Source organism: Neophocaena asiaeorientalis, unplaced genomic scaffold, assembly GCF_003031525.2.
Source record: "Neophocaena asiaeorientalis asiaeorientalis breed wild unplaced genomic scaffold, Neophocaena_asiaeorientalis_V1.1 scaffold151, whole genome shotgun sequence".
Lineage (NCBI taxonomy): Eukaryota > Metazoa > Chordata > Mammalia > Artiodactyla > Phocoenidae > Neophocaena > Neophocaena asiaeorientalis.
The window spans coordinates 3,784,684-3,804,749 of NW_020175490.1; the positions used below are offsets into that span (position 1 = coordinate 3,784,684).

The 20,066-nt window shown below is 37.0% G+C and overlaps 1 protein-coding gene across 1 annotated transcript in view; it reads left to right on the forward strand.

Annotated features, from left to right (window-relative positions):
• Nucleotides 1-20,066, forward strand: part of CWF19L2 (CWF19 like cell cycle control factor 2) — a 205,303-nt gene that overhangs the window by 24,626 nt on the left and 160,611 nt on the right. The window contains exon 6 of the mRNA XM_024768921.1: nt 19,041-19,134. Coding sequence (XP_024624689.1) covers nt 19,041-19,134 — 94 coding nt within the window. The remainder of the gene's footprint in view (nt 1-19,040; nt 19,135-20,066) is intronic.

Consider the following 20,066-nt stretch of genomic DNA (forward strand, 5'->3'; position numbering starts at 1 on the left):
CCTGCTTCTAATCCTAGTTTAAATGCCATTTGTTAGTTGTATGTCTTCACCTCTTTGTCTCATTTATATCATCTTTACTGGAGCTGAGTTAATATATGAAGTGAACTGAAGACAGCCCCTGGAACTAAGAACCGGTTAACGTTAAATATTATTATGGTTCAGGCCCTAATTTATTCTTGCCTGGGCAGTTACAATAACGTTTTTGTTTTTCAGCATCCTACAACTGATGTCAGACTAACTTTTTCAAACTAGAGCTTTTGTCATGGTATTATTCTGTTTAGAAATCTTCAGTGATTGAAGTTAAGGGGAATGTGTCTTTGCTGTTTGTAGTATTTCCTTTTCCGTGGATGAAGCTCTGCTAGTGGTGTTTCATGCCACCCTCCTTTCTAATTCTGTCTTTGAGGATATGAAGTACATTTTCTATTAGAAAATTTGCAAAGAATAAACTGGGCGTACTTGGCTTAGCCCTGCCTTTCCTGCTTATGGAACAGACTGCTTGAAGAGATTGTGTGGGGAATGATATGAAGTGGGGGGTTGGTTCAGTGCATTCTACACCTGGGAAAATCTGCTTCATTGTGGGGTTCAGTTAACAGATGCATTTGTTGTTCACTGAAAGAAAAATTCCAATTTAGCCTTCGTTAGCAATAAAGGTAATTTTTGTCTTTTATTTCTTATGCTTTTTTTTATGTTTCTTAACTTGCTCAGAGCCTAGGTTGAAAAGAAAGGTGCTATATTTATTATTCTCTTTTAAAGACCACAAAATGCTGCCTGCAAATAGAGTCCAAACACATTAGATTGGACTCTTTCCTTTGGGTGATCTGCATCTCAACCAAAATAGTTTAATTAATTTCTGTTGTATTTCTCTGCAAATTCCTGTCTCTGAATTTTTGTTCATCTGGATTTTTCTAAGTACATGCCCTCTATCCCTGTATGACTGCATCCTGTTTATCCTTTAAGGCCTAACTTGATATATATGATGAAATTTTTATTATTTTGCTTGATTGAAATATATCTCTGCTTCCTTTATGTTCCCATAGCACTTTATTTGTTCCTTTAGTATATAGTACTTGTAGTTTTCTATAAAGCACTGTAGTTTAATAGTCTTATCCTGTTTCCCTTATGAGATTATAAACTTTTTGGGAAACTGTAGGTGCTTCTTTTTTTTTTTAATGTATTTGAAATTGTACAGTATTATTCTTTTACCCATGAATTTATTTTGCTGCTCTGTAAATGCCTGGATTTAGTCCTGATGTATGATAACCTGTAGTAATTTTTGACTTTTGCTTAGGTAAGAATTCAGATTATTGTGTACAGAAGTAAATCATCTAGACTAATGAGTGAGACAAGCCAGTTTTCAAACATCCATATATTTTCTTTCTTCAAATGATGGTTACAGTTTTTACAATACGTCTTTAAAAGTTTTATTGTATTTTTAATTTAATCTAATTTTTTAATTGAAGTATGGTTGATATACAGTATTAGTTTCAGGTGTACACCTTAGTGATTCAATATTTTTATAGATTATATTCCATTTAAAGTTATTATAAAACAATGGCTATAATTCCCTGTGCTGTACAATATATCCTTGTAGTTTATTTACTTTATACATAGTTTGTACATCTTAATCCCCTACCTCTGTTGAGCCTCTTGACCTTACCTTTCCTCACTGGTGACCACTAGTTCTATCTGTGAGTCTGTTTTGTTATATATTCATTTTATTCCACATATAAGTAATAACTACAGTACTTGGCTTATTTCACTAAGCATAAAATCCTGTAGGTCCATCCATATTGTTGCAAATGGCAGAATTTCATTTATTTTTATGGTTGAGAAATATTCCTCTGTGTGTGTGTGTGTGTGTGTGTGTGTATCACAACTTCTTTATTCATTCATCTATTGATGGATACTTAGGTTGCTTCCATATCTTGGCTGTTGTGAATAATTCTGCTATGAACATTGTGTGCATATATCTTTTTGAATTAGTCTTTTCATTTTCTTTGAATATGTACCTCAGGAGTGGAATTTTTGGATCATATGGTAGTTCTTTTTTTAGTTTTTTGAGGAAAGTTCTTATTGTTTTCCATAGTGGCTGTACCAATTTACATTCCTACTAGAAATGTACTAGGATTCTCTTTTCTCCACGTCACCAACATGTTATTTGTGGTCTTTTTGATGATGGCCTTTCTGACAGGTGTGAGGTGGTACCTCATTGTGGTTTTGATTTGCAATTCCTTGATGATTAGTGATGTTGAGAATCTTTTCATGTGCCTGTTGGCCATATGTATGTTTTCTTTGGAAAAATGTCAATTCAGGTCTCTGCCCATTTTTTTAATTGGGTTGTTTTTTTGATAGTGAGTTGTATGAGCTGTTTATATATTTTGAATATTAATCCCTTATCAGAAATATTTGCAAATATTTTCTCCCATTCAGTAGGTTGTCTTTCCTTTTGTTGATGGTTTCCTTTGCAGTGTCAAAGCTTTTACGTTTAATTAGGTTCCATTTGTTTATTCTGGGTTTTTTTCCTTTACCTGAGGTGACAGATCCAGAAAAATACTGCTACAATTTATTGGAAAGAGTGTTTAGCCTATGTTTTCTTCGAGATTTCTGGTTTCTGTTCTTACATTTAGGTCTTCAATCCATTTTGAGTTTATTCTTTGTATATGGTGTTAGAGAATGTTCTAATTTCATTCTTTTACATATAGTTGTCCATTGTCCTAGCACCACTGACTGCAGAGACTGTTTTTCTCCATTGTATATTCTTGTCTCCTTTGTCATAGATCAATTGAACCACCGGTGTGTGCGTTCATTTCTTAGCTGCCTATTCTGTTCTGTTGATCTATGTGTGTGTTTTTGTGCCAGTACCATACTGTTTGGATTACTGTAGCTTTGTAGTAATGTCTAAAGTGAGCAAGCATGATACCTCCAGCATTGTTCTTTTTTCTCAAGATTGTCTTGGCTATTTGGGGTCTTTTGTTGTTCCATGTAAATTTTAAGATTCTTAATTCTAAATCTTTGAAAAATGTCTTGGGTATTTTGATAGGGATTGTTTTGGGTAGTATGGACATTATAATAGCATTCTAATAATTTGTGAACATGGTATATCTTTCTGTTTCTTTTATCATCTTTAATTTCCTTCATTGTTGTCCTATAGTTTTCAGAGTATAGGTTCTTTACCTCCTTGGTTAAGTTTATTCCCAGGTATTTTATTCTTTTTTGATTCAATTGTAAATGGGATTTTTTTCCTTGAATTCTCTTTCTGATAATTCATCACTAGTATTTAGAAAAGCAACAGATTTCAGTATGCTAATCTGTATTTTGAACTTTTATAAAATTTATTTCTTAGTTTTAATAGTCTTCTGGTGAAGACTTTAGGGTTTTCTATATATAGTATCATGTCATGGGCAAATAGTGTCAGTTTTACTTCTTCCTTTCCAACTTTGATGCCTTTTATTTCTTTCTCTTGTCTGATTGATGTCGTTACATCTTCCAATACTGTGTTGAATGAAAGTGGAGACACTGGGCAACATTGTCTTGTTCCTGATTTTATTTTATTTTTTTATACTTGATTTAATGAAAAATTTTTTTATTGCAGTATAATTGCTTTACAATGTTGTGTTAGTTTCTGCTGCAGAACAAAGTGAATCAGCTATATGTATACATATATTTCCTCCCTCTTGAGCCTCCCTCCAACCCCCGCCCCATCCCACCCATCTAGGTCATTACAGAGCACCGAGCTGATCTCCCTGTGCCATACAGCAGCTTCCCACTAGCTATTTATTTTACACGTGGTAGTGTATATAGGTCAGTGCCACTCTCTCAATTCGTCCCACTCTCCCCTTCCCCGACATGTCCAGAAGTCCTTTCTCTACATCTACATTTCTTTTCCTGCCCTGGAAATAGGTTCTTCAGTACCATTTTTCTAGATTCCATATATATGCCTTAATGTACAGTATTTGTTTTTCTCTTTCTGACTTACTTCACTCTGTATGACAGACTCTAGGATCATCCTCATCAATAAAAATGACCCAATTTTCTTCCTTTTTATGGCTGAGTAATATTCCATTGTATATATGCAGCACATCTTCTTTATCCATTCATCTGTTGATGGACATATAGGTTGCTTCCATGTCCTGGCTATTGTAAATAGTGCTGCAGTGAACATTGTGGTACATGTATCTTTTGAATTATGGTTTTCTCAGGGTATATGTCCAGTAGTTGGATTGCCGGGCCATATGGTAGTTTTATTTTTAGTTTTTTAAGGAACCTCCGTTCTGTTCTCCAAAGTGGCTGTATCAATTTATGTTCTCACCAACAGTGCAAGAGGGTTCCCTTTTCTCCACACCCTCTCCAGCATTTATTGTTTGTAGATTTCTTGATAATGGCCATTCTGACTGGTGTGAGGTGATACCTCATATTAGTTTTGATTTGCATCTTTCTAATAATTAGTGATGTTGAGCATCTTTGCATGTATTTGTTGGCCAACTGTATGTCTTCTTTGGAGAAATGTCTATTTAGGTCTTTGACCCATTTTTGGATTGGGTTGTTTTGATATTTAGCTGTATGAGCTGTGTGTATATTTTGGAGATATTGGGTTGTTTTGATATTTAGCTGTATGAGCTGTGTGTGTATTTTGGAGCAAGTCCTTTGTCACTTGCTTCGTTTGCAAATATTTTCTCCATTCTGAGGGTTGTCTTTTTGTCTTGTTTATGGCTTCACTTGCTGTGCAAAAGCTTTTAAGTTTCATTAGGTCCCATTTATTTATTTTTGTTTTTAGTTTCATTACTCTAGGAGGTGAGTCAAAAAGGATCTTGTTGTAATTTATGTCAAAGAGTGTTCTTCCTATGTTTTCTTCTAAGAGTTTTATAGTGTCTAGCCTTAAATTTAGGTCTTTAATCCATTTTGAGTTTATTTTTGTGTATGGTGTTAGGGAGTGTTCTAATTTCATTCTTTTACATGTTGCTGTCCAGTTTCCCCTACACCATTTATTGAAGAGACTGTCTTTTCTCCATTGTATATTCTTGTCTCCTTTGTCAAAGATCAGGTGGCCGTAAGTGTGTGGGTTTATCTCTGAGCTTTCTTTTCTGTTCCATTGATCTATATTTCTGTTTTTGTGTCAGTACCATACTGTCTTGATTACTGTAGCTTTGTAGTATAGTCTCGAGGGATCCTGATTCCTCCAGCTCCATTTTCTTTCTGAATATTGTTTTGGCTATTTGGGGTCTTTTGTGTTTCCATACAATTTGAAAATTTTTTCCTCTAATTCTGTTCAAAATGCCATTGGTAATTTGATAAGGATTGCATTGAATCTGTAGATTGCTTTGGGTAGTATAGTCATTTTCACAGTGTTGATTCTTCCAGTCCAAGAACATGGATCTCTCCATTTGTTTGTGTCATTTCTTATTTCTTTCATCAGTGTCCTATAGTTTTCTGCATACAGGTCTTTTGCCGCCTCAGGTAGGTTTATTCCTAGGTATTTTATTCTTTTTGTTGCAGTGGTAAATGGGAGTTTTTCCTTAATTTCTCTTTCTGATTTTTCAGTGTTAGTATATAGTAATGCAAGAGATTTCTGTATTAATTTTGTGTTCTTTGCCTTTACTAAATTCATTGATTAGCTCTAGTAGTTTTCTGGTGGCATCTTTAGGATTTTCCAAGTTTAGTACCATGTCATCTGCAAACAATGACAGTTGCACTTCTTCATTTCCAGTTTGTATTCCAGTTTTTATTCCTTTATTTCTTTTTCTTCTCTGATTGCTGTGGCTAGGAATTCCAAAGCTATGTTGAATAATAGTGGTGAGAGTGGGCATGCTTGTTACTGATGTTAGAGGAAATGCTTTCAGTTTTTCACCATTGAGAATAATGTTTGCTGTGGGTTTGTCATATATGGCCTTCATTATGTTGAGGTAGGTTCTCTCTAAGCCCACTTTCTGGAGAGTTTTTTTTATCATAAATGGGTGTTGAATTTTGTCTAAAGCTTTTTCTGCATCTGTTGAGATTATCATATGGTTTTTGTCCTTCAGTTTGTTAGCATGGTGTATCACATTGTGTGATTTGCGTATATTGAAGAATCCTTGCATCCTTGGGATAAATCTCACTTGATCATGGTGTATCATCCTTTTAATGTTTTGCTGGATTCTGTTTGCTAGTAGTTCGTTGAGGATTTTTATATCTATGTTCATCAGTGGTATTGACCTGTAATCTTCTTTTTTGTGTGATATCTTTGTCAGGTTTTGGTATCAGGGTGATGGTGGCCTTGTAGAATGAGTTTGGGAGTGTTCCTCCCTCTGCAATTTTTTGGAAGAGTTTCAAAAGGATAGGTGTTAGCTCTTTTCTAAATCTTTGTTAGAATTCGCTTGTGAATCCATTTGGCCCTGATCTTTTGTTTGTTGGGAGCTTTTAAATCACAGTTTCAATTTCAGTACTTGTGATTGGTCTGTTTATATTTTCTGTTTCTTCCTGGTTCAGTTTTGGAAGGGTGTACCTTTCTAAGAATTTGTCTGTTATTTCTAGGTTGTCCATTTTTTGGCATATGGTTGCTTGTAGTAGTCTCTTAACAATATTTTGTATTTCTGTGGTGATAGTTGTAACTTCTTTTTTATTTCTAATTTTACTGATTTGAGTCCTCTCTCTTTTTTTCTTGATAAGTTTGGCTAATGGTTTATCAATTTTGTTTATCTTCTCAGATAACCAGCTTTTAGTTTCATTGATTTTTGCTATTGTTTTCATTGTTCTATTTCATTTATTTCTGCTTTGATTTTTATTATTTCTTTCCTTCTATTAACCTAGGGCTTTGTTTGTTCTTCTTTTTCTAGTTGATTTATGTGTAAGATTAGTTTGTTTATTTGAGATTTTTCTTGTTTCTTGAGGTAGGATTGTATTGGTATAAACTTCCCTCTTACAACTGCTTTTGCTGCCTCCCATAGATTTTATGTCCTTGTGCTTTCAATGTCATTTGATTCTAGGTATTTTTTGATTTCCTCTTTGATTTTTTTCAGTGATCTCTTGGTTATTTAGTAGCACATTTGTGTGTTTGTGTTATTTACAGTTTTTTTCCCTGTAATTGATAGCTCATCTCACATTGTTGTCCAAAAAGATGCTTGATATGATTTCTATTTTCTAAAATTTATTGAGGCTTGATTTGTGACCCAAGATGTGATATATCCTGGAGAATGTTCTGTGTGCACTTAAGAATAAAGTTATTCTGCTTTTGGATCGAATGTCCTGCAGATATCAATTAAGTCCATCTGGTCTAATGTGCCATTTAAGGCTTGTGTGTCCTTGTTAATTTTTTTTTCTGGATGATTTGTCCATTGGTGTAAGTGTAAAGTCTCCCACTATTATTGTGTTACTGTTGATTTCCCCTTTTATGGCTGTTAGCATTTGCCTTATGTATTGAGTTGCTTCTATGTTGGGTGCACAAATAGTTAGAATTGTTATGTTTTCCTCTTGGATTGATCACTGAATCACTATGTAGTGTCCTTCTTTGCCTCTTGTAATAGTTTTATTTTAAAGTCTATTTTATTTGATATGAGTATTGGTACTCCAGCTTTCTTTTGATTTCCATTTGCATGGAATATCTTTTTCTATCCCCTCACTTTCAGTCTGCATGTGTCCTTATGTCTGAAATCGGTCTCTTGTAGACAACATGTATAAGGGTCTTGTTTTTGTATCCATTCAGAAAGTCAGTGTCTTTTGGTTGGAGGATTTAATCCGTTTACATTTAAAGTAACATGTATGTTCTTATTACCATATTTTTTATTGTTTTGGCTTTGTTTTTGTAGGTATTTTCCTTCTCTTGTTTTTCCTGCCTATAACAGTTCCTTTAGCATTTGTCATAAAGCTTGTTTGGTGGTGCTGAATTCTCTTAACTTTTGCTTGTCAGGCTTTTGATTTCTCTGTTGCATCTGAATGAGATCCTTGCTGGATAGAGTAATATTGGTTGTATGTTTTTCCCTTTCATCAGTTTAAATATATCTTGCCTCTCCCTTCTGACCTGCAGAGTTTATGCTGAAAGATCAGCTGTTAACCTTATGGGAATTCCCTTTTATATTTTTTGTTCCTTTTCCCTTGCTGCTTTTAATATTTTTTCGTTGTGTTAAGTTTTGTTGGTTTGATTAATATGTGACTTGGCATGTTTCTCCTTGGGTTTATCTTGTATGGGACTCTGCGTTTCCTGGACTTGATTGACTGTTTCCTTTCCCATGTTAGGTTTTTGTCTATAATCTCTTCAAATACTTTCTCAGACCATTTCACTTTCTCTTCTAATTCTGGGACCCCTATAATTCAAATGCTGGTGTGCTAGATGTTGTCCCAGTGGTCTCTGAGACTGTCCTCAATTCTTTTCATTGTTCTTTCTTTATTCTGCTTTGTGGCAGTTATTTCCACCATTCTTTTTTTTTGTTTTTAGCATGTTTACTGGAGTATAATTGCTTTGCAATGGTGTGTTAGTTTTTGCTATATTTTCACCATTCTGTCTTTCAGCTCACTTATCCATTCTTCTGTCTCAGTTATTCTGCTATTGATTCCTTCTAGTGTATTTTTAATTTCAGTTATTGTGTTGTTCATCACTGATTGTTTGTTTTTTAGTTTTTCTAGGTCCTTGTTAAACATTTCTTTCATCTTCTCGATCCTTTCTATTTCCGAGATTTTGGATCATCTTTACTATCATTACTCTGAATTCTTTTCAGATAGATTGCCTATTTCCCTTCTTGTATTTGGTCTTCTGCCTTTTTACCTTGCTCCTTCATCTGCAAGATGTTTCTCTGTTTTCTTATTTTGCTTAACTTACTGTGTTTGAGGTCTCCTTTCCACAGGCTGCAGGGTCAGAGTTCCTCTTTCTTCTGGTCTCTGCCCCCAGTGGGTGAGGTTTGGCCAGTGGCTTTTGTAGGCTTCTTGGTGGGAGGGCTGGTGCCTGTGTTCTGGCGGGTGGAGTTGAGTCCTTTACATCTGTTGGAAAGGGCCATGTCATGTGCTGTGTTTGGGGTGTCTGTGAGCTTAGTACGACTTTAGGCAGCCTGTCTGCTGATGGGTGAGTATGTGTTCCTGTTTTGCTTGTTTGGTGTGAGGCAACTAGTGCTGAGGGCTGCAGGCATTTGGGTGGAGCTGGTTCTTGAATTTGGATAGAGACCTCTGTGAGAGCTTTTGCTGATTAATATTTTCTGGGACTGGGAATTCTCAGGAAGTCCAGTATCCTGGACTCTATCCTCCTCCCCCAGAGGCTCAGGCCCAACTTTTGGTCGGGGAGCCAAGACCCCACAAGCAGCTTGTCACGGATTAAAGAAAAAAGAAAGAGACAAAACTCCAAATGGTAAAAGCAAAATCAAATGAGCAAAAACAAAGAAACACACACACACACACACACACACACACACACAGAAGAAACAAAAACAGAACCAAAGAAAACAAAAAACAAGAGAACAGCCAAAGAATCCCAAGGCAAAATTAAACAATTAAAAACAAAACTAACAAAAACAAAATACCAAAATCAAAGCAGAGTGCCAACTGAAGAATAAAGCAAAGAAAACAAAACAGACAAAAATGATTCAAAAAAAAAGAAATGGGGGGCTTCCCTGGTGGCTAAGTGGTTGAGAGTCTGCCTGCCGATGCAGGGGACACGGGTTCGTGCCCCGGTCCAGGAAAATCCCACATGCTGCAGAGCGGCTAGGCCCGTGAGCCGTGGCCGCTGGGCCTGCGCGTCTGGAGCCTGTGCTCCGCAATGGGAGAGGGCATAGCAATGAGAGGCCCGTGTACCACAAAAAAAAAGAAAAGAAAACAAAAATAGAAATGGGTACAAAACCCACGGAACAGAAGAGCAAAGGGAAAATGGAAATACAAAAAAATTTTTTAAATATACTAAAAAACGATGAAAAAGCACAGAACAACAGAAAAGCAAAGTAAAAGTAGAAATATAAGACGATCAAAAGTATGTTAAAAAAACCTTGAGACTAAATAAAAGTAAAAAAAAAAAAACCCCAAACCAATAGCAACAACAACAAAGAAAAAGAAAAAAACAAAACAACAGACTTAACAACAGAATGAATCAAAACTGAGTAAAATTAATAGTAATAATAGTGTTTTCCTGGGGTCTCAGCTGTTATTGTCCTTGCCGTGAGCTACAGCCTACCCCTGCCTCCTCAGGAGACCCTCCAATGCCTCTGTGCTGGTCTCTGGACCTGCTGTGGGCCCTGTGGGGACAGCCGAGGCTCTGATCTGGCCCCACTCATGTGTGTGCTTGCCCCCAAAGTCCACAGCTGTCAGTGCTAGACCATTTTCATTTGTGGGAGTACTCATTGTCTTTTCAGATATTCCATAGGCACAGTATCTACTTAGCTGATTACAGGGATTTAATTTGCCAGTTATGCAACTGATGGAAAGATTTTTGTTTCTCTTTTTTAGTTGCCCCACCCCTGGGGCTCAGCTGTGATTTTATCCCCATCTATGTGTGTGGGCCACCCACAGGAGTCTGCTCCCGAGGCTTCCCTGGAGCAGTTGGGTCTGTCCTGGTGAGGACAGGGCATGGAGGTGGCATGGCTACTTGGATAGTGGGAGCCCTGGCAGCGCCAGGTGCGTGGGGGAGCTGGCGGCCATGGCCGCAAGAGATATGGCCCTAGTGGGAACCTTTTCTAGTGCCCAGTGGCATGCGTGCGAGGGCCAGCCCTGGTCAGTCTGTTTTTAGTGCCTGGCAACAGGTGTGCAAGGGCTAGCCCTGTCTGCTATTTTTGTAGTGCCCAGCGACAGGCTCATGAGGGCCAGCCCTGGCAGGGCCTTTTGTATTGCCTGGTGCTAGGCGCTGGCATGTGGGGAGAGACTGGCTACAATGGTGGCTCCACCCCCTGCATGTGACTCATCAGTAGTGCCCTGCTTCCATGGCATTCTGGTTTTCCTCCATAGGCATTCTCTGTTGCCATTTCCTCCCTCCTGTTCCCTCACACCATCTCCCCACAGCCAACAGCAGTTCTTGCCCCGGGTTTACTCTCCATTCCCCATGCTCCAGTTCCCAGCCCCCATGTGCACTGTTGGACACACATCCCAATCCGGGGCACTTAGGGCCATGGTACAGACTGTCTGTGTAGTTTTCACTCTGTCCCATCTGCCACAGGTCGGTCGCTTCACCCTCCATCAACAGCCTCAAATGCTTCCCTTCTCTCCCAACTGATTTCCTCATTGGTGAGGGGGCTTCCCCGGATGAGGGAATTTCTCTCCTGCTTCAGCTCCCACCACTGGCATGCAGGTCCTGTCCCGCTTCCTCTCCTCCTCCTTCTCCCTTCTTTCTTTCTTCCTACCCAGTTATGCAGGGATCTTTATAGTCCTTTCCGGTGTCTAAGGTCTTCTGCTAGTGTATAGCTGGTGTTCTGTGAGAATTGTTGCATCTATAAATGTATTCCTGATGCATCCATGGAGAGAGAGGAACTCAACATCCTCCTACTCCTCCGCTGTCTTGGAACCCCTTTGTTCCTGATTTTAGAGGAAAAGTTTTCAGCTTTTCATCATCAAGTATGAGGTTAGCTGTGGATTTGTCACAAATGGTCTTTATTATGTTGAGATATTTTCCCTCTATACCAACTTTGATGAGAGTTTTTGTCACCAAAGGACGTTGAATTTTGTCAAATGCTTTTTGTGTGTCTGTTGAGATGATCATGTGTTTTTTTTTCCTCCTTTTGTTAATGTGGTGTATCATATTGATTGGTTTGCAAATATTGAACCATCCCTGGAATAAATCTCACTTGACCATTATGTATGATCCGTTTTATATACTGTTGAATTTGGTTTGCTGATATTTTCTTGAGGATATTTGGATCTTCATTCATCGGAGATACTCACCTGTAATTTTTTTCTTTGGTAGTGTCTTTGTTTTATTTTAGTATCAGGGTAATTAGCGATGGCCTCATAGAATTAATTTGGGAATGTTCCCTCTTCTTCAATTTTTTGGAAGAGTTTGAGAAGGTATAGATATTGGTTCTTTTATATATGTTTGGTAGACTTCTCCCAGGAATGGATTTGTTCCTGAACTTTTGTTTGCTGAGATTTTTTTAAAGTACAAATTCAATTTTACTACTAGTGATCTTTTGTTCATATGGTCTATTTTGTCCTGATTCAGTCTTGTAAGTTTTTATGTTTATAGAAGTTTGTTGATTACTTCTAGGTTGTCCAATTTGTTGGCATATTAATTGTTCATAGTATTCTGTTTTGATGTTTTTGTATCTCTGTGATAGCAGTTGTTATTTTTCCTCTTTCATTTCTTATTTTATTTGGGTCCTCTCTCTTTTTTTCTTGATGAATCTGCCTAAAGGCTTATCAGTTTTGTTTATCTTTTCAAAACATCAACTCTTGGTTTCATTGGTCATTTCTATTTTTTTTTCTTTTTTGTTCTTTGTTTTATTTATTTCCTCTCTGCTGTGAATTGCTTTCTTTCTGCTTTTGTTCTTCTTTTTCTAATTCCATTAGATGGTAGGTTAGGTTGTTTATGAGATTTTTCTTGTTTCTTGAGGTTGGCCTTTTACTGCTATAAACTTACCTTTAGAACTACGTTTGCTGTGTAGCACAGATTTTGGAAAGTTGTGTTATTTTCATTTGTCTGGAGGTTTTGTTTGATTTCCTCTTTGATTTCTTCATTGACGCATTGGTTTTTCTTTTAGTAGCATATTGTTGAGTCTCCACATTTTGTGTTTTTTCTAGTTTCATGCCTTGTGGTTGGAAAAACTGCTTGATATAATTTCTATCTTCTTAAATTACTTGAGACTTGTTGTTTGGCCTCCTATGTGATCTATTCTGGAAAATGTTCCATATGCACTTGAAAAGAATGTTTATTCTACTGTTTTTGGATGGAATGTCCTGTAGATATCTACTAAGCCCATCTGTTCCAAAGTACCATTTAAGTTTACTGTTTGGGCTTCCCTGGTGGCGCAGTGGTTGAGAGTCTGCCTGCCGATGCAGGGGACATGGGTTTGTGTCCCAGTCCGGGAAGATCCCACATGCCGCAGAGCGGCTGGGCCCATGAGCCATGGCTGCTGAGCCTGCGCGTCCGGAGTCTGTGCTCCACAACGGGAGAGGCCACAACAGTGAGAGGCCCACGTACCGCAAAAAAAAAAAAAAGATTACTGTTTTCTTATTGTTTTCTTGTCTGGATGATTTGTGCATTGATGTAAGTGTGGTGTTAAAATCCTCTTCTATTATTTGTTATTGTCAATTTCTCCCTTTATGTCTGTTAATATTTGCTATATATATATATTTAGGTGCTCCTATATTAGGTACATATATGTTAATGAGTGTTATCTCCTCTTCTTGCATTGAAATCCTTTTTGTTAATAATGCCCTTCTTTATCTTTTTTTATTGACTTTATTTTAAAATTTGTCTGAAATGAGTACTTCTACCCCTGCTTTCTTGTCATTTCCATTTGCATGAATTATTTTTTTCTATCCTGTCACTTCCAGTTTATGTGTTTGTCTTTCTGTTTGAAGTGAGTCTCTTACAAGAAGCATTTAGATGGGTCTTGTTTTTTTTTTATCCAATCAGCTGCTCTGTGTCTTTTGATTGGATCATTTAGTCCATTTACATTTGAAGTGATTATTGATAGGTGTGTCCTTATTCCCATTTTGTTACTTGTTTACTGGTTGGTTTTTCAGTTCTTCTTTGTTCTTTTCTTCTTTTAGTTCCTTCCCTTGGAGTTTGATGATTTTCTTTAGTGGTATGCCTGTGTTCCTTTTTCTTTAGATTTTTTATATGTAGTACAGGTTTTTGGTTTGCAGTTACCATATGGTTCATATATGTTGACCTATAACTATATTTACATGTTTTAAACTGGGAGTCATTTAAGTTCAAACACATTCTAAACGATTTACATTTTTCTAAACCCCTTCACCACATTTTGTGTTTTTAATGATGTATTTTACATATTCATGTTTTCCCTTAACTGTTCGTTGTAGATATAGTTGATTTCACAGTTTTTTGTCTTAATCTTAGTAAGAGCCTATTTAAGTGATTGAGTCATAGGCTTTACTATATATTTGCTTTTACTAGTGGGATTTTCCCTTTCCTATAGATTCTTACTTGTTGTAGCTTTTACTTTTCCACTTAGAGAAAATGCTTTAATGTTTTTTTAGGGTTGGGTTAGTACCCTCTGTGCTTCCTGTACTTGGATTTCTGTTTCCTTCTTCAGGTTCTGGCAGTCCATAATTTCATCAAACACGTTTTTGCCCTGCCTCTCTCTCTCTTCTCCTACTAGGACCCCTAGAGTGTGAATGTTGGTATGCTGGATGTTATCTTAGAGATCCCTTAACTGTTCTCATTTTTTTTAAACCTTGTTTCTCTTTTTCTGTTCAGATTGAGTTAATTTTTATTTCATCTTCTTCTGTATCACTTTGTCTGCTTTTGGTTCCTTCTAATGTGTTTTGCATTTCAGTTAGCATGTTCTTCAGTTCTGTCTTTTAAAAATGTTTTTTAGTTCCTTTTTAAAATTCTCTGTTCATCTATTCTTTCCTCTAATTTAGTCAGTATTCCTATTATTAATGCTTTGAACTCTTTGTATATTAAGTTGTTCACTGCTGTTTCATTAGTTGTTTTCTTTAGGGTTTTTCTCTTGTTCTTTCAGTTGAAACAGTTTTCTGTCTTCTCATTTTGCTTAACTTTCTCTGTGTCTGTGATATTAGGTGAAACATTTACCTACTCTGATCTTGAAGGAGTGTCCTTGTGTGGGAGCATTTCTATGCAGTCTCCATGTGCCCAGTGGCTTTGATGGGAGAACTGGATCTGACCTGAGCATGAGTCACATCTTTCCACAGGGTGTGCTGGCAGCTGTCACCTTTGTAGGAGGTGAGGCTGGAAGATGGAGGGACTAGAGTCAGAGCCAGGTGTGAGCCTGGGGTTCTTCTCTGCTCAGTGACCAACACCACCTTATTGGAGGTGGTGTAGGGCCCCAAGTTCCTGGAGCAGAAGCCCTGTTATTTGGGAGTGAGCTGGCTCCATTCCCTTTAAGTGTGTACTCTTCTCGTTCCTAGCACCAGTACTTTGCCCCAGAGGGGACCAGTATTGGAGCAAGAGGGGCCAGAGTGGGTGCTCGGCAAAGGACAGGTGTGGGCTGTGGTGTTCTGGACCCCAGTCTGAGTTTCAGACCTCACCCAATGAGCTTCTTCCCTAATCAGCTGCAGCGACTGCCACCTTCCCCCACCCCCGTCAGATGCCATTCTGGGTCAGGTTAGCTCTGTCCCTCAAAACAGCATACTCCCCTCAGTCCTGTAGCGCTTGCCCCAGTTTGGAGCTGCATGGCATAGCAAGAGAGGCTGGAATGGGCACTTGGCTTCGGTCAGGGAGTGGGCTGTGGTGGTCCCAGACCAGTCAGAGTTACAGACTGCTCCTGATGTGCTGCCTCGCCAAGCACCTTCAGGGGTTGCCGTCACTCCATTCAGATGCTGTTCCAGATCTGAGCAGGGTTCATTTCTCACAATTCTGTACTCTTCTTGGGTGCAGCATCCCTTGCCCCAGTGTGGAACTGTGCCATGGAGCAAGTGGTGCTGTAGTGGGCACTCGGCTTAGGCTGGAGCATGGGCTGGGGGTGTTGTAGGAAACTGGCCAGAGTCCTGGGGCAGTTTAAGTCTACTTCTGCTGCCTTGTTTTGAGAGTAATCAAATTTGTATGTGCTCTTCCTGAGCAGAGTCTAGGTTTCTTACAGTCCCCCTGTTAGTCCCACTGGTTTTCAAATCAGCTAAGGGGACTTGTCTTCTTGGCATTGGACCCTAGGACTAGGGGACCCAATATGCGGCTTGAATTGCTCACCCCCCAGGGAGGATCTCTGAGTCCATGTAATCTCCTTCCTTTTCTGTGTCCCCTCCCAGGGTCACAATTCCTGACTTGATTGCTTCTCTTCTCTTTCTCCTTGAATCTGTGTGGATTTTTCTTACAGCCTTTGTTGTATAAGAGTCTTTCTACCAGTCTTCTGTTGGTTTTCAGTGAGAATTGTTCCACATGTAGATGTATTTTTGCTGTGTTCTTGGAAGGAAGTGAGCTCCACATCCTCCTACTCCACCATCTTGATCTCTCCTTCCTACGTCATCGTATTCTTAACACATGATAAATGTTTGGTTTATTTTGAGGAAAATACAGCCCTTGCCTTAGAATCAAATGATAATTCCTATAATGGGAGTGAAAATAAATGAAGATCGTAGGAAGAAGACTAAAATGATGGTCCTTAACTGAAGCTTCAGGGTGAAGCATGTTGATTTCATATGTCCTCTTCATATTGAGGATATCATTTCTTTTGTGCTTTATGCTAATGTTTTTCATATTGTGAGTCAGAAGTTTATTGCTGTCATCATTTAAAAATATAAAATATCAGCATGTATTACATGTAACAAATATACGTTTTGTTTCCTAAAACCTTTGTTTTGGATACACATACACACAGAAAATCTCTCTATGGGTCAAGGTCACAGAAAAGCTTGAAAGCCAATGCTCAAGTCTTTGTGTCTTCTTGGCTTCTTTCTCACATTGTGCTGTAAGCTGCAGATCTATGGCACATATCTATAAAACCAGTCTATAGCACATAGAGATGCATACCAATTTTTCAACCTTTTTTCATAAGCAGGACATCTCCCCACTCCAGTCCTTGGCTTTGTTTCCATTCCCCTGTATATGCTGGAGCACCTTTAGTATTTATTATGTTTTAGAAATTGAACTAAGGACTAATGTTTTCTGCTTGCACATAGAGCCCAGTAGTCATGTGGCTTCAGTTATGCTTACTGCTTTGCATTTCTCTTCTGTTTTTGGTCCACAGAGATGGGTTTATCTTGTTTCGAACTTAGCAGTGTTTTATATTTTGTATATCTTTTCGGTTTGTCCTGAGCAGAGACAAACATGGCAACATGAACTGAACTTTAATAAATCTCTTGACTAGAAGGTCTGAGCATGTTTTAGAGATTGATTCATGTTGATATAGTTTATTTCTATTTCATTCCTTTCAATCACTGTATAGTCTTTCATAATCTAACTCTGCCATTCTGTAAATATCCATTCCTCTTGGAATGGATATTTTGTTTTTCACTCTTACAAACTATTACAAGCAGTGCTAAATTTCTCCATAGTGCATATTTAGAAGTGGAATTGCTAAGTTATTAAGTACGCACCTATTTTCTTTCACAAACACTTGCAAAGAGATTATATCAATTTATTGTGCCCCAACAATGTATGTTTCTTAACCATACTTAGTATCTGTATTGTCAAACTTTAAAATTATGTCATGCTGAATAATGTGTGAGAAATGGTATTTCATGTATTAATATGCATTCCTCTGATTACTAGGAGAGATCTTTTTTTTGTCATTTAGATTTCTTATAGTATGAACTGCTTGTTTATGTTTTTTATCTTTTTCTTACTGATGGTAGTTCTTTATATATTCAGTCTTGTGTCTTTTGTGTACTTTCAGATAGTATCTCATAATTCGTCTTACCAGTTGTCAATTGTCCTCCTCAGTTTGTAATTTTAGTCTTTGTTATCCTGTTGAATATCTGATATGTATCTCTCTAAGTGTCCAAATAAGACCACTGGAAGAAATTGTAGATACTGTGAGATTTTACAGTAGGCTAAAAAGGGAGGTGGCAGAATCTTTTTGTGTGTACATTATAAGAAGTCAAATCCTTACTACTTTGCTTATCCCTCTAAGTTAACCTTTAACATAAAAATTTTTTTGTTTGTTTTTTTCCATTTTTTTGCCACACCATGTGATGTGGGATCTTAGTTCCCAGACCAGGGATTGGACCCGCGCCCCCTGCAGTGGAAGCACGGCATCTTAACCACTGGGCCACCAGGAAATTCCTAACTTAAATTTTGTTCTTTGGAGATTCTGTACCTTTTTTGTCAGCTTATGAATACATTTTAAATGCTTTTTAAAAATTTTTTATCCAACATTTTTGTTTTCAAAGGTTGGTTCTGGAAGCTAACATTTAACTCTTTCCATTCTTCTCTATCTAATTGCCATTATTATTTCTAATAATTGCCATTATTAGTTCTAAGAAGCATTTTCTGACCCCTTAAGTCAAATTGGATACCCCTAGTATATGTTTCTATAGCAGTCTTACTTTCATAGCACTCTTCTATATTAATATTGCTTGTCTTTCTCCTTTCTCAAGGCCATAATTTCTTTGATGGTAAGGACTATGCCTGGCTTATTAATTATAGCCCTAGTACCTGGCATAGTGCTTGGAACACAGTAGACACTTGCACTGTGACTAGGCTACTGTCATCTTTTTCCTGATTACTACCATAATCTTCTTACTGGTTTCCTACCTATAATGTTGCTTTTCTCCAGTCTTTTCTCCACTCTGAAACCAGTTTGCTCTTTGTGTAACACAAAGCTGATCATGTTTATGACTTACCATTGCCCCAGCAGAAAGCTCCAATAGCAGTTTAAAGTGGTTCCTGTGGCCTAGTCCCTGATTATTCTATAACCTAATCTCTTATTGATGTTCATTCATGCTTCTCAAGTTTTAGCCAGTCTGAATTACTTTGTTCCCTAAAGGTGCAGTGCTTTTTCTTTCCTCTTGGACTTTATGAACATGCTTTTATTCCTACACTTGAACCTCTTAATTCTCTTTTCCCACAGAAGAAACTGGCTAATTCTTGCTCATCCTTAGGTCTAATAGTACTCATATTACTTCCTTTAGGAAGTCTTTGATTTGTCAGCATGAGAGGAGTTTGAATTGTGTATGGCTTTAACACTCTGTACTTCTGTCTTCAAAGCACTTGACAGTTACTTTTATATTGTCTGTATTCCTCACTATCTCATAAGCTAGCAAAGGCTGTGTTAGGCATATTGACTATTACATTTTCTGCATCTAGCACAATTCTGATTCATGGTAAGTATTCAAGAAAAGCATTGAATGAATGTTAATTTAGACATTATTTCCTGCAAGTTGGAAAAGAGTGTGTCTTAAGAGTTTTTAAAGTATTTCCCTAAGGTTACAATTGTTAACTGAGTCTCAGGTTTTTAATTTATTAATATATTTTATGGTGGGGTTATTTTAAAATTGTGACCTCTGAAAATGTTTTGTTCCAGTTCAGACTGCTGGAAAGAGAATTGAATCCATACTGGAAGGATGGTGGGACAGGTCTTCCACCAGAAGACTGTAATGTGTCATCAGTTACTAAAGGTATCTTCATATTTTGATGATTTTGATTTTGATTCCTAAGGGAATCAACTGAGTCTGCTAGTAGATTGGCAAGATGTATTATGAATTCCAAAAATGAATAATAATCTAAATCAGATTTTGAGATGTATTAAATCTAAATTTTATCACTAGTTATTATTTAAATAATTCTGCTTGATGCTGTAATTTTTATCTAGTCTGCAGATATCTGTGTCTGTTTATGTATTTGCAAAACAATGATGTATATTGATTATCTGATGTGAAATTTGTATGGTTTTATATTATGAGCATCTATGGATTATTACTAAAGGTTCAGTTTACATATAGGAAAGCAATGATAAAACATGCAGTCTTTTAAGGCCTCATTTAAATTATTAGTACTTGGGAAGATTATTTTAACTATACTATGTTAGCAAATTTATTAAATATTTTTATATTCGATAATGTTTTTATATTTGAGTTTATATTTTGAATGGATTAATGAAAAGTATGGTTCTGTAAGGATGTAATCCTTTGGTTTGTTACATTCTATAACAAAATGTAAAAAGTATTAAAGCTCTGAAGTTTCATGAAAATGATGTATAAATATTAAAGATGTGATTTTATATTTTCAGAAATTCTTACTTTGCCAGCATTTACAAATTTTATTGATGTTAGGATAGTGCTGTTACTTTCCAGCAGATGGAAACAAAATACTTGTGTCACGTATTCATACCTTTCACCATAATTTAAAAAAATACTTATATGCCAGTTAAGTGTTACATTGACAACTCAATGAAAAGTTTGATTAATTACAATTAACCCAGTATGCACACAGTAGTATTATAAATTATCTTTTCATCTTAAGTCATTTCTCAGCAGAATGTTTTCCTGCTTTTTATACATAGTTTATTTTTATTTTGGCCATTTGTTATATTCTTTTGTGTTTTATGAGA